The sequence below is a fragment of the Amblyraja radiata genome, chromosome 5 (genome assembly GCF_010909765.2).
Source record: "Amblyraja radiata isolate CabotCenter1 chromosome 5, sAmbRad1.1.pri, whole genome shotgun sequence".
NCBI classification, from domain to species: Eukaryota; Metazoa; Chordata; class Chondrichthyes; order Rajiformes; family Rajidae; genus Amblyraja; species Amblyraja radiata.
Window position 1 is genome coordinate 22,063,099 of NC_045960.1, and position 15,045 is coordinate 22,078,143.

The 15,045-nt window shown below is 40.7% G+C and overlaps 1 protein-coding gene across 1 annotated transcript in view; it reads left to right on the forward strand.

Moving 5' to 3' along the window:
• The window catches only part of LOC116973727 (dynein heavy chain 8, axonemal-like), a 622,328-nt gene that overhangs the window by 568,395 nt on the left and 38,888 nt on the right, over positions 1 to 15,045 (forward strand). The window contains 4 exon segments of the mRNA XM_033022036.1: positions 668 to 773; positions 8,029 to 8,281; positions 9,024 to 9,214; positions 9,957 to 10,078. Of these exon segments, the coding sequence (XP_032877927.1) occupies positions 668 to 773; positions 8,029 to 8,281; positions 9,024 to 9,214; positions 9,957 to 10,078 (672 nt within the window).

Below are 15,045 nucleotides of genomic sequence, written 5' to 3' on the forward strand. Positions count from 1 at the left end.
ACTTCTGGCTGAAGATAGATACAAATTTCCTTTAAAAAAATTTTTAACACATCTATTTTATCTATGTTTATTCCACTGGAAAAAGATACAAGGTGTTGGAGTAACTCCATGGGACAGGCATCATTAGCCCGCTGAGTTACTCTAGAACTTTGTGTGTATTTTGGAAAACCAGCATATGTAGTTCCTTATTTTGTTTTTCCACTGAATTTCTCTATTAACATTTTTATTGTGACATTTGTAAGTTTACTTGTTTACTAAAGATGGATTGTTGACTTGGTATATCTGCCACTCCCTCTGCCTCCACAAGAAGATATTGCATTGTTCCCTAATAGTCATCACCTTTACTTGACTTACTTTTTCACGATCTAAAGATTTATTGAAAACTTTTTTAGTTACTTTCCTGTTAACTCCTAATCTGTTCTTATACATTTTGTTTTCTGTTTTATTTTGTTATTTAGTTCTCTGCAGTTTTTTTACAAGAGAAATAGTTAATTAACTAAGTTTCTAAAGAAGAGCTGGCCGTATTGTCCCAAGAATATTGTTACACTTAAATCTTGTTCTTCTTTCCTACCTGCTGATATTGCTTCTTAAAGATGTTTCTTAGTTTTGCTCACTCGATGAAGTAGACTAATTGTTTCTAAACATTTGAAATTTCTGATAATTGTAGGAACTGGAAGCAGAGCGTGTGCAACTGATAGAGGAAGTCACTGCCAATAAACGTAAAATGAAGGAATTGGAGAATAACCTACTATTTAAGCTCAGCACCACCAAGGGTAATTATTTGCAACATATTTCATATTTTCTTTATCTATGCACGCTTCTTTGCAGCTGATATTGCATAAAAGTGGTCATTATGACAAATAAAATATAAACCTTACAATCTTAACTGTTGGGTTTCTTGGTAAAGAAAAGGTACCTTTGAAGAATCTAACTGCTAAAATCATTACTATTGTCCTAAGTTCATCTAATTGATTTTTGTAAAACATCTCTGAAGGGAAAAGATCAGGTTAGTATGAATGCACAAACTTCATCATAGAAACATAGAAAATACGTGCAGAAGTAGGCCATTCGGCCGTTTGAGCTAGCACCAGCATTCAATATGATCATGGTTGATCATCCAAAATCAGTACCCTGTTCCTGCTTTTTCTCATATCCCTTATTCCACTAGCCCTAATAGCTAAATCTAACACTTTCTTGAAAACATCCAGTGAATTGGCCACCACTGCCTTCTGTGGCATAGAATTCCACAGATTCACAACTCTCTGGGTGAAAAAGGATTTCCTCAACTCAGTCCTAAATGGCCTACCCCTTATTCTTAAACTGTGATCCTTGGTTTTGGACTCCCCAAACATGGAGACTTTTTGTCCTGCATTTAGCCTTCCAATCCTTTAAGAATTGTGTATGTTTCTATAAGATATCCTCTCATCCTAAATTCCAGTGAATACAAACCCAGTTGACCCATTCTTTCATCATTTGTCAGTCCCGCCATCCCGGCAATTAACCTGATGAACCTACGCTGCACTCCCTCTATAGTAAGAATGTCCTTCCTCAAAATAGGAGACCAAAACTGCACACAATACTCCAGGTGTGGTCTCACCAGGGCCCTGTACAACTGCAGAAGGACCTCCTTGCTCCTAAACTCAAATCCTCTTGCAATGAAGGCAAACATGCCATTAGCTTTCTTCACTGCCTGCTTACTTTCAATGACTGGTGTACAAGTACACCCAGGTCTTCTTCTTCTTCTTCTTCTTCTTCTTTGGAGTTTTACGGCAGCCGGCATCCGCAATGTTGCATTGCTGCCACCTTCTGGCTTCATTCCACAGTACTCATGTCTTTACATTATATCCTTTTTATAAGGCCAGAGGCCCTCAAGAAATCAAACAACAACTTTATTCCTTTTCCTTTCCCTCCACACTCTAGAATGTTCTTTACTGATATTTCTGTCAATCCAATTTTCCTCATTTCAATGATCATAAATCCTCTTTCTGTCTCATATCTCCTACATGCAACTAGGGCATGCTGAACTGTTTCTGGCTGATGGCATTCCTCACACAGCCTAGTAGGGTGTTTTCCCAATATTTTTAATGTGCTGTTCAGGTGAGTGTGTCCTATCCTCAATCTTGTTAATACTACCTGTTCCCTCCTGTTCCCCCCTCTTCTTGCTGTAATGCCCACTCTGTTTTGTAGCGAATAGAGGTGTCTCCCCTTTGTCTCCTGTTCCCAGTATTGTTGCCATTCCTGATTTATTTTCTTCCACACAATGTGTTTTCCTTCAGATTTGGATAGTTGTAAGTTTACCTCTATGTTTCTTTTTTTTACAGCCTCCTTTGCTAATTTATCCACCTTTTCATTCCCTAGAACACCAATGTGTGCTGGGACCCACAACAAAGTCACGTCACTGCCCCTCCTTGTCACTTGGCTTAATAGTAGCAGGATTTCATAAACTAAGTCAGGCCGCCTATGGGGTGCACCAGACCCAATACTCTGGATTGCAGATAATGAGTCGCTACATATTAATACTTTGCATGGTTGCACCTGTTCCATCCACCGAACTGCCATCAAAATAGCGTACAGTTCCACTGTATATACTGTCAAATAGTTATTTGTTCTTTTGTAAAGCTCAACTTTCATCCCCTGGACTACCACAGCCGCCCATGTTGTTTCAGCTACTGGGTCCTTTGATCCATCTGTGAAAATTAAGAGGTGTTCCCTGTATCTATTATTTATATGGCTATGATATTCTGTCTTTAGGTCTGAATTTTTGTTCCTCCTTTTTGCCTCCCATATCTCCAGATCAACTTTTGGGATGTTCAGTAACCATATTGGCACAGATGGCCACAATACTGCAGGGTAGAACTCTTTGTCCTCTACTCCCATGTCCCTTGCCACAACTCCTCCAACCCAGCCGAAGCTTCCAGACTGAGCCACCCCTCTCTCCCAGCATTCCTGTACTACCTGTTTTGTTGGGTGGTTCTCTCCATGACCCTTAAGGCTTAGCCAGTAATTAGCCATTGATTGTCTGCGGCGCAGTCTCAATGGCATCTCCCCAGTTTCCACCTGTAGTGCACATACAGGTGACGTCCGCACACCTCCTATACAGACTCTTAGAGCTTCCGCTTGGACTTTGTCCAACTCGGACAACACTGACTTAGATGCTGACCCATAAGCTATACTGCCATACTCTAGTCTGGATCTGATCAGTGATACATAAATACGTTTAAGAGATAATACATCTGCTCCCCACTCTAAACCTGCCAAGCATCTCATTACATTGATGGCTTTTTTGCATTTTTCAATTATTTTTGTAATGTGGACCCTCCATGTTAATCTGGAGTCAAAATGAACCCCCAGGAAACGGAAATCTTTTACTCTTTCCAAATTGTTGCCGTATAGTTTTAACTGGACATCCTCTTTAATTTTTTTCCTTGTGAAAACCATTGTCTTTGTCTTCTCTATAGAGAATTTAAAACCCCATTTCCCTCCCCACTCTTCCACCTGGGCTATCCCTTGCTGTACTTTTTCTACGATAAAATCTATATTCCTCCCCCTTCTCCATAGGCTGCCATCATCTGCAAAGAGCGATCGCCCCATCTCTGGTTGAATGTTTGCAAATATATCATTGATCATGATTGAGAATAGGATCGGGCTTATCGCACTTCCCTGGGGAGTTCCATTCTCGACTACACATTTACTAGAGATGTCTGACCCTATTTTAACTTGGATACTTCTACCGTTGAGAAAATCCATTATCCAGTTAAAAATATTTCCTCCTACTCCCATTAAATGCAGCTTTATTAGAAGACCTTCTCTCCACAACATATCGTAAGCCTTCTCTACATCAAAAAATATGGTAACTAGATTCTTTTTTGACTTGTGCTTTCCTTATATCATCTTCCAAGCACAGAACTAGATCATTAGTACCTCTCCCTTTTCTAAAGCCACTCTGATAATTAGCCACTATATCTTTTTCTTCCATTAGAAGCATTAATCTTTCATTTACCATTCTTTCCATCAGTTTACACATGTGTGCTGTTAAAGCTATAGGTCTATAATTTACTGGATTACTTGCATCTTTCCCTGCTTTTCTAATAGGCACAATGATTGCTTCCTTCCACCTCTCCGGTATTCGCCCTTCTTCCCACACCTTGTTATATAGTGCAAGTATCTTTTGGAGTCCCTCCTCACTTAGATGCTTTATCATTATGTAACAAATATCATCCTTCCCTGGGGCTGAGTTCTTACACTTGGCCAGAGCTCTCTTTAGCTCCCCCAAATTAAATGGAATATTGTACTTGTCCTCTGTGATACCTTTCCTTTGTAAGGCCTCAACATTTTCCTCTCTTGTTCTTTCCCTACCTCTTCTTCCTTCATCTGATAAGTTGTGGGAGCTGTGAACCCTACTAAAAGTGTTAACCATTAGTTCTGCTTTGTCTTTATTTGAGACTACAGTTTGATCTCCATTTGTTGGATAGGATAACTCCACTCCTTTTTATCACCTTCCATTTTTTAAATCATCCCCCATATCTCCCCTACCTGTGTTGTGTTTCCAATTGAATCACAATACTTCCTCCAATATGCTCTTTTTGTTTGTCTTATAGTCCTCCTTACAATTGCCTGAGCCTGTTTGTAATTAATCATGTGTTGGTAGTTATGAGTTCTTTTTAATAATCTGAATGCTCTGTTTCTATTCACCACCGCCTCTTTACACTTATTGTCCCACCACGGCACAGCTTTCCTTTTTGATCTTCCTTTACTTTTAGGTATGGAAACTAATGCTGCCCTTTTGATACCTTCTGACAATTTATTCTCAAAGCTTTCCATATCTGTCTCTTCTTGTATCGGTTTTACATATCTATCACTTTCCTCCTTAAATTTCTCCCAATTAGCCTTTCCAAAAACCCATCGTCCACTTCTGTTTTCTTTACTCATAATTAAAGTAACATTTATTTTGCATAGCACAGGATGATGATCACTTCCTATGGTACCCTTTTCATATACTTCCCAGTTACATTTAGCAGCAATCCTATTAGAAACAAGTGTAAGGTCCAACACAGACTCCTTCCCTGTCCTAACATCTACCCTGGTCTTCTTTCCATCATTTAGACATACTAGATTACCATCATTTAATAATTCCTCAATTACCTGCCCATTATTATCTGACTTTCCACTGCCCCATAATGTATTATGTGCGTTAAAGTCCCCACACCAAATAACATTAGATTTGCTCTGGCCTTCTACTTCCTGTAACTTACTGACCTCTAATCGCTTACATGGATTATAGTAATTTATTACCACTATTTTCCTCCTCTCAGACCACACTTCTATTACCACATATTCCTGTTCCTGTCCAATTCCTAATACCCTGTATGGTATCCCTTTTTTAATGAAAGTGGCACAACCCCCTCCTCCCCCATTTCCCCTATCACATCTCACTGCAACATAATCATATAGAACAAAATCTAAACTTGGTTTCAACCAGGTTTCCTGGATACATACGACATCTGGTTTTTCCTTCCTACTGTCTATGAATTGCTTAAAGTCTTGCCCATTGGCTAACAAGCTTCGTGCATTCCATTGTAGGATTAACATTAATATTATTAACCCACACATGTTGACTCTTGGCTCGCCTGGATACTGAGACCATCATGTATTTCCTCCCACTTCAATCCTGCCATGCCCAAGTGGTGGACTGCAGCCTTTACAATGATTTGGATCCTTTCTGTTTTGGATTTTACTTCTGCTGTCGCATTTATTACTCCTGCTATAAATATAACCAGGTTTTTCTTTTCTTTCCATATACTCTTTTCTTTTTCTTTTATTGTCTCCATTATGCCCACATCTTGCTCCCTCCTGATCCTTCTTTCATTCATCTTTGTAGGGCCAGCCCTCTTTGCTGCCTCTGCATAGGAGACCTTTTCCTTCACTCTTATGTTTTGTACTTCAGCTTCGCATTTCATCACCTCACAGCCCCAGTAAGCCACACTATGCTCTCCTCCACAATTACAGCACTTTGGTCTGACCCCCTCTCCACACTGACCATATTCATGGTCCCCACTACACCTTGCGCATTTCCTCGCCCCCTTGCACATTTTAGCTATATGCCCAAATTTCTGACATTTGAAGCACCTCATTGGTTTGGGTATGTACTCTCTTACGCTATATCGCATGAATCCAAAATGGACCACTTTTGGAAGGGATTCTGTCTTGAATTCGACCAGGACTGACTCAGTTTCCTCTTTCTTTGCTCCTTTGGTCATTCTTTTGGCACTCATAATTAATTCACATCTCTTCCTGAGTTCCTGAACCAGTTCACTCATATTAACTTTGAGAGAGATTCCATAGATAACCCCTTTACACCCTGCCGTCCTCCGTTCTCCCACTCTCACTACTTTGATTATTTTGGTTTTGTCAATCTTGTTCATTTTCATTGCCTTTTCAACTTGAGCCTCACTGTTGCACCCTATTAGCATGTTTCCATCCTCCAGCACTCTTGCATACTTTACTTCCCCAACCTGGGCCCTGATTATTTTTGTCAGCTTCAATGGCTCTATCTTCTTTACTCCTCCTTCTCCTTCAAACCTCACCACTACATTTAACGAAATTTCCTTTTCTGGTTCCTTGTCTTCACTCTCCGATCCACCAGTATTGTTTTTCCTTCTTTTACGGCTGCTCTTCCTGGGACTACCCCGTGCTCCCACGGTTTCCCACTCCTTCTCAACACTTTCTTCGTTATCCTCTCTTCCACTGGCCTCCATACCACTAGACCCACTCTCTCCTATCATTTTGTAACAGCAGGGAATAGTGCCAGAGCACCGTTTACCGGACCTATACAGGCCGTCGGCCGATACCCCGATACAATATGCCCTCCGCGTCTGCGACGAGCCGCCGCTTCCTCTATCTGCTCAGCCTCCAGCCGCGCCCCTCGACTCCAATTGTTGCCTCCTCAGGACTCAGGGTTTATAAGCAGCAGGTGTGTAGGATCTACACCCAGGTCTCATTACACCTTCCCTTTTTCTAATCTGACACCATTCAGATAATAATCTGCCTTCCTGTTCTTGCCACCAAAGTGGAAAAACATCACATTTATCGACATTATACTGCATCTGCCATGCATCTGCCCACTCACCCAACCTATTCAAGTCACCCTGTAGCTTTATAGCATCCTCCTCGCAGCTCACTCTGCCACCCAGCATTTAATTCCCTCGTCTAAATCGTTAATATATATATTGTAACTAACTGGGGTCCCAGCACTGAGCCTTGCGGCACCCAACTAATCCTGCCTGCCATTCTGAAAATGACGTGTTAATTCCTATTCTTTGCTTTCCGTCTGGCAACCAGTTCGTTATCCATGTCAATAACCAACCCCCAATACCATGTGCTCTAATTTTGCACACTTGTGTGGGACCCTGTCAAAGGCTTTTTGAAAGTCCAGATACACCACATTCACTGGCTCTCCCTTATCCATTCTACTTGTTACATCCTCAAAAGATTCCAGACGATTAGTCAAGCATGATTTCCCCTTCATAAATCCATGCTGACTTTGACCGATCCTGTCACTACTTTCCAAATGCGCTGCTATTACATGGTTAATTATCAACTCAAGCATCTTCCCCAGTACCAATGTAAGGCTAACGTGCCTATAATTCCCTCTTTTCTCTCTCCCACCTTTCTTAAAAAGTGGGGTAACATTAGCTACCCTCCATTCCACAAGAACTGATCCAGAGTCGAGAGAACATTGGAAAATGTTCACCAATGCATCCACGATTTCTAGGGCCACCTCCCTGAGTACTCTGGGATGCAGACCATCAGGCCTTGGGGATTTTCTGCCTTCAGTCCCAACAGTTTACCTAACACCATTTCCTGACTAATGTGGATTCCCTTCAGTTCCCTCCCACTAGATCCTTGGTCCCCTAGTATTTCATGGATTTGATGGGTCAAATGGCATCTTTATGTGCTCTGAACACATTGTACTTTATGATTATAATGTATAGAATAAATCCTTGATCAGCTCTCTGGACTTTTATTCAGGTTCACTCGTGGATGATGAGTCTCTGATTGGTGTCCTGCAGATAACAAAGTCGACAGCAACTGAAGTTAGTGAGAAGCTGCATGTGGCAGCAGAGACAGAGATAAAGATTAATACTGCACAAGAAGAATACCGGCCAGCAGCCACTCGTGGGAGCATCCTGTATTTCCTCATCACAGAAATGAGCATGGTCAACATGATGTACCAGACCTCACTGGCACAGTTTCTCAAATTATTTGACCAGTCCATGGCCAGGTTCTTATTATTATTGATGCATTGTTGACAGTTGCTTTATATTAATCATTGATATAAATGTCAGAAAGCAGGAAATTACAGAAGATGTAATTAATCCTTCATTTTTATGATTGTGGATCCAGTAACATAAACAAAATGAAAAATAATAGCTTGAAGCACATGGCAGATTACATTAGGTTAGAACAGTGGGAGAAAGGATATCTATACTTCTTACCACATCGGCATTCTCGTGAGATAAGCAAATGTTTTATTCAATGCAACTCTTTTAGCATTGTGTGGAGGCAAAGTCAAAATGTTATTATCTATGTCAGAAACTATCTCTGAGCACCACATCATTTCAACCAGTACATTATGAATTTGACCAGGAACATATTTATGCATCATGTCATAAGAAATTGGCATAAACGATGGAAGGGTCACTGGAACTGTGAGACAGGGGCACCATTTTGCCTGCCTTACAGCTCCAGTGAACCAAGTTCAATCCTGACCTCTGGTGTTTGTGTATGACATTTGTTAATTCTCACTGTGCTATGAGGGATCTCATCTGGGTGTCCCTTGGGTCCTTTGATTTCCTACCACTTGGTAGTTGGATACCCAAGTTTGCAATTATTGTAAAGTCCAGCTTTTTATCTCTTCTCCTTCTTCCAGTGAGAACATGCACAATAAGTTCTAAATAAAACTAATCAAGATTTACTTAACATACTATGATTTTTTATGTTTTTATTTTATCTTTTTCATGTAGATCTAAGAAATCTCCTGTTGCTTCAAAGAGAATCATCAATATAATTGAGTACCTGACTTTTGAAGTGTTTAAGTATTCAGTACGAGGACTTTATGAAACTCACAAGTTCCTTTTTACTTTACTGCTGCCTCTAAAGATTAATCTTGAGCGGGGATACATCAAGTACACTGAATTTCAGACCCTAATAAAAGGTATAACACTTTTTCAGTAGAACTCCAACTAGAAGAAAATAATGTTTCGATATATTGATTAATTCTATGTGCTTAAAATAATGTACCAGTTGAAATTTTTGAGCTTTTCATAATCAGCCTATAAATGCCACTTTGTTTAAAATATGTACCAAAGCAGAAATGTTGGCCAAGGCATTTACTCAATGCTGAGCTATTGCTGATCTTCATATATCACCTCCCCCCCCTCCCCCACATCCCACCTCTCCCTCTGCAAGCATCCTCTGTTTTCTCCCTGTTCAGCATATGTTTTTAATTTGACATGTATCACCCATAGCCGATATATGCATCTTTTTCCACAAAAGATTAGTCATAACATGAGTGCTGTGCTCAACAGATGTTTTCCTGAATTTGAATAATACCATCATGTGCTATAACAGCCACGTACCCATTGCAGTCTCTACCCATTGTCAGCTGGCAACCAATCACAACCAATCTTTCTATATTGTAAAACAATTTCAATCACACCTTCTCTCCCAAAGTCATTCATTTGGAAAAAGCAAGGGGGTTATTTCAGTGATTATAATCATGTTTGAGGCAATAATACATGTTTATGACTTAAGTATGATTTAGGCCTGTTTCTGTACTTTATCACTATGACTCACTGGAACAAATGTCTTTTGTCGTGTTGGTTGAAGGAATAATTTCCTAACGAGAATCTGACAACTGTTTTTATTAAGAATGAGTGCTTTGCCTAATTATGCAGGAGGAGCAGCTCTTGATCTTAAGGCCAGTCCACCAAAGCCTTTCCGCTGGATCCTTGATTTGACCTGGTTGAACCTGGTAGAACTGAGCAAACTACCACAGTTTGCAGAAGTATTGACCCAGGTATCGTATCATTTTGTTCATGTGTGTGTGTACTATGACTTTGTTCAACAAACAAACAGATAGCAAAACAAAACAAAAAATAAACTTTTTGGCAGCAAAATCCATAAAGAACACACATGGTGTTTATAATGGCTTTTTTTTGGGAGCCTCGTGCACACTTATAGAGTCATGTAGGTTGGTCCATAATTTGTGTAATTGAAAATTTGCGCATTTGAATGGAGGAATTAGTTTTATTGGGGCAGTTTGGGAATGGGGATAAGAGATCTTATTTTTCACTACCTTGTCTGAAATTACTCAATTGATTGCTCTGCCCACCTGGGCAGATTTTTCAAGAAAATTAGTTATGCTGGAAGTGGTGGAAGAAATGCTGGGACTTAAAAGGCCTTGCAGATCACCTAAAGTACTAAGAATACTTACATTTTGTCACTATCAGATTGTTCAAACTAAGAAGGCAAAACTGTAGAGTGATTGCTAAAAACGGAGAGTTGTAAATAATGCAATTGGTTTCCCCCAGAATTTGAGACGGGCAGGACACGCAATGGCGCAGGTCCTTCAGCCCACAATGTCTGTGATACTAAAACCAACCTTTAATTGCCTGAACATAATCCATAGCCCTCCATTCCCTGCTTATTCGGTGCTTTTCCAAATGTGTCTTATACCCCCCCCCCCCCCACTACCCCCACCCTGGTAGCGCGTTCTAGCCACTCGCTTCCCTCTGTGTAAAAAACGTACCCATACTTCTCCTTTAAGCTTTGCTCCTCTCACCTTAAAACTGTGCCCTCCAGTATTTGATTTTTCCATCCTAGGTAAAAAAATTCTGAATATCTACCCTATTTATGACTCTCATAATTTGATATGCTTTTATCAGATCTCCCTGCAACCTCTGGCATTCTAGAGAAAACAATCCAAGCCTGTCCAACCTCTCCCTGTATCTAATAGTGTGAAAGTCTGATAACCTTAAACTGTTAAAATAATTCAAAAGACACAAGTCTCAGTCAAAAGTCTTTGCTAAAATCACCAAGGTGGAAGAGAAACACAGGCAGCTTGCGTGTAACACCAGCTCACCCAAGCACCCGCTATCGTTCTCTCAAGGAATACAAAGAAGTACAAGCTCTATTTATACCTAATAGAACAGCTTAAGATATGTGTAGTATTTTTCCATAAACACATAAAAAAGTTGCAAATAATCCCTTTAATTGTGTTAAGGAGTACATGGGAGTTATTAGGAAGTATTAGGGAGTTTATAAACAGCTGCAGAAACAAGAAGGCTCTATTGTTAGATAAGAAATTATCAGAATGTCTAACCTTAGAGAAGCAATTTGTTATCAGTGTTTCTCTAGCATAGTGAAGGTCAGTCTGTGAAGCCTGCTTGTTTACTAAATTAATACTTAAAATGTTTGCTATAGCTAGAATAAAATGACTGATACTGCATTAACCCTTACAATAGGGTAGGCTGGTGGTCTGTGAACAGTGGGGTTCCACAGGGATCTGAGCTGTGACCATTGCTGTTTGTGATATATACAAAATAAATTTGATGTATCAGAATCATGCATGGATTTGGGGGTAGCCAATACCTACACCCGCCCCCTGCCCCCTGCTAATCCGGGAATCATTCTGTAAACCTTCTCTGCACCCTTTACAAATCTTCCACACCCTTGATGCAACTAGAACTGTGTGCAATACTCCAAATGCGGCCCGACCAAAGTCCTATAAAGCTGCATCATGACTCAATATACTCAATGCCCTGACCAATGAAGACAAGCATACTATATGCCATCTTTACCACTTTATCTACTTGCTTTGCCACTTTCAGGGAGTAATGGACTTGGACTCCAAGATCCTTATGTGCATCAATGCTGTTAAGGGTCATGCCATTAATTGTATATTTTCCCCTTGCATTCAGCCTCCCAAAGTACAACATGTCACACTTGCTCAAATTAAATTCCATCTACCATTCTTCTGCCCATTTCTGTGGTTGATCTGTATCCTGCTGTATACTTTGACAGTCTTCCTCACAGTCTGCGACCTTGGCAATCATGGTGTCTTCTGCAAAATTACTAACCAACCTGTCTACATCTATATGCACATCATCTGTATACAGTGGCTTGCAAAAGTATTCATACCCCTTGAACTTTTCCACATTTTGTCACGTTACAACCACAACCACAAACGTAAATGTATTTTATTGGGATTTTATGTGATAGACCAACACAAAGTGGGGCATAATTGTGAAGTGGAAGGAAAATGATACATGGTTTTCAAATTTTTTTACAAATAAAAAACTGAAAAGTGTGGCGTGCAAAAGTATTCAGCCCCCCTGAGTCAATACTTTGTAGAACCACCTTTCGCTGCAATTACAGCTGCAAGTCTTTTGGGGTATGTCTCTACCAGCTTTGCACATCTAGAGACTAAAATTTTTGCCCATTCTTCTTTGCAAAATAGCTCAAGCTCAGTCAGATTGGATGGGGAGCATCTGTGAACAGCAATTTTCAAGTCTTGCCAGAGATTCTCAATTGGATTTAGGTCTGGACTTTGACTGGGCCATTCTAACACATGAATATGCTTTGATCTAAACCATTCCATTGTAGCTCTGGCTGTATGTTTAGGGTCGTTGTCCTGTTGGAAGGTGAACCTCCGCCCCAGTCTCAAGTCTTTTGCAGACTCTAACAGGTTTTCTTCCAAGATTGCCCTGTATTTGGCTCCATCCATCTTCCCATCAACTCTGACCAGCTTCCCTGTCCCTGCTGAAGAAAAGCATCCCCACAGCATGATGCTGCCACCACTATGTTTCACAGTGGGGATGGTGTGTTCAGGGTGATGTGCAGTGTTAGTTTTCCGCCAGACATAGCGTTTTGCATTTAGGCCAAAAACCTCAATTTTGGTCTCATCTGACCAGAGCACCTTCCTCCACTTGTTTGCTGTGTCCCCCACATGGCTTGTGGCAAACTGCAAACGGGACATCTTATGGTTTTTTTCAACAATGGCTTTCTTCTTGCCACTCTTCCATAAAGGCCCGATTTGTGGAGTGCACGACTAATAGTTGTCCTGTGGACAGATTCTCCCACCTGAGCTGTGGATCTCTGCAGCTCCTCCAGAGTTACCATGGGCCTCTTGGCTGCTTCTCTGATCAATGCTCTCCTTGCCCGGCCTGTCAGTTTAGGTGGACGGCCATGTCTTGGTAAGTTTGCAGTTGTGCCATACTCTTTCCATTTTCGGATGATGGATTGAACAGTGCTCCGTGAGATGTTCAAAGTTTGGGATATTTTTTTATAACCCAACCCTGCTTTAAACTTCTCCACAACTTTATCCCTGACCTGTCTGGTGTGTTCCTTGGGCTTCATGATGCTGTTTGTTCACTAATGTTCTCTAACAAACCTCTGAGGCCTTCACAGAACAGCTGTATTTATACTGAGATTAGATTACACACAAGTGGACTCTATTTACTAATTAGGTGACTTCTGAAGGCAATTGGTTGCACTGGATTTTATTTAGGGGTATCAGAGTAAAGGGGGCTGAATACTTTTGCACGCCACACTTTTCAGTTTTTTATTTGTAAAAAAATTTGAAAACCATGATGTGAGTGGAATCGCGCCATTACAGCTCCGAAAAAAACTGAATTTAAAACGGGGGTAAAAGGGTCAAACAAACGCACTTACCACAGGAGATCGATTGCGAACGGCTCCGGCAGCGTTTAAAAGGTGCGTGACGTCATCAGGCGCGCGATTTTAAGAAGAAATTATGACCCAGCGCTCCCCTCCCCCCACCACTGGAAAAAAATCTACGAGAAGGGAAACTGGCCTCAGCTCGGGTGCTGCTTCTGCTTCTCAAGAAGATGTCTCACAGAGGAAAGCTGAAATGGAGGAACTCAAGACTACCATTCTAGGTGAGATAAAGAAGCAGAGGAAGGAGTATATGGAGGAGATAAAGAAGCAGAGGAAGGAGTATATGGAGGAGATAAAAAGTTTAAAAGCGGATATGCTGGTGTCTCACGAGAAAAATAAAGAAGACTTAATAAAACAAGTTATAACGACGGTAAAAAGTATGATGGATGAGTGGGAGGAAAAGGCTAATGCCGAGTTACAAACTCAAATTGAGGAGGTAAAGGATATAGCTGCTGGGATGGAAAGAAAGCTGGATGACAAGATAGATCCTACTATAATTTCGCTAGACCAACAAGGCGAAGCAATTAAAGAGCTAACTAAGATTGCTGAAGTGAATACTAAGGAGACCGAAAAACTCCGTGCCGAGAACAAACGCCTCTTAGAATTATTACGTAAAACAAACGAGAAATGTATTGATATGGAGGGACGCCAACGCCGTAAAAATTTGCGTATAGTTGGTCTGAGCGAAGGTCGTGAGGGGAGTCAAGATCCTCGAAAATTTGTTGCAAAACTTTTAATGGATATTCTGAATTTGGATCATGAACCCCTGTTGAGCCGTGCACATAGGGCTCTAAGACGGGCCCCTGGGATAGGTTCATCGCCCAGACAAATGATTGTAAAAGTGGCCTTTGACCATGTCTTCGAAGAAATGATGAAGATAATAATAAAAAAGAGAAACCTGAAATACGAGGGAGACAACATCAGTATTTTTAGAGACTACCCAGCAGAAGTGGCCAAGAAAAGATCACTATTTAAAGAAACAAAAGGTATCCTGAGGAATTTACAGAATACTAAGGATCTGAGATATGGCTTGATGTACCCAGCAACACTGAGAGTAACTTATGATGACAAGGAATATCGTTTTGTTAAGCATACTGAAGCATTGAAATTCGCCCAAGGCATACAGCAAAAGCCAGAAGATGAAGAGAGAGAAGACGCGGAGGAAGAACCCGAGGGAGAAGGAGAGGACTGAACTTTTATCATCGACCTGTGGTTATGAAATACTCACTTAGAAGGAAGTGGAATAATGGACATTTAGTTGTAGTTCTGTATTAATTATTAGAAAATATTTAATTATTCCATGAT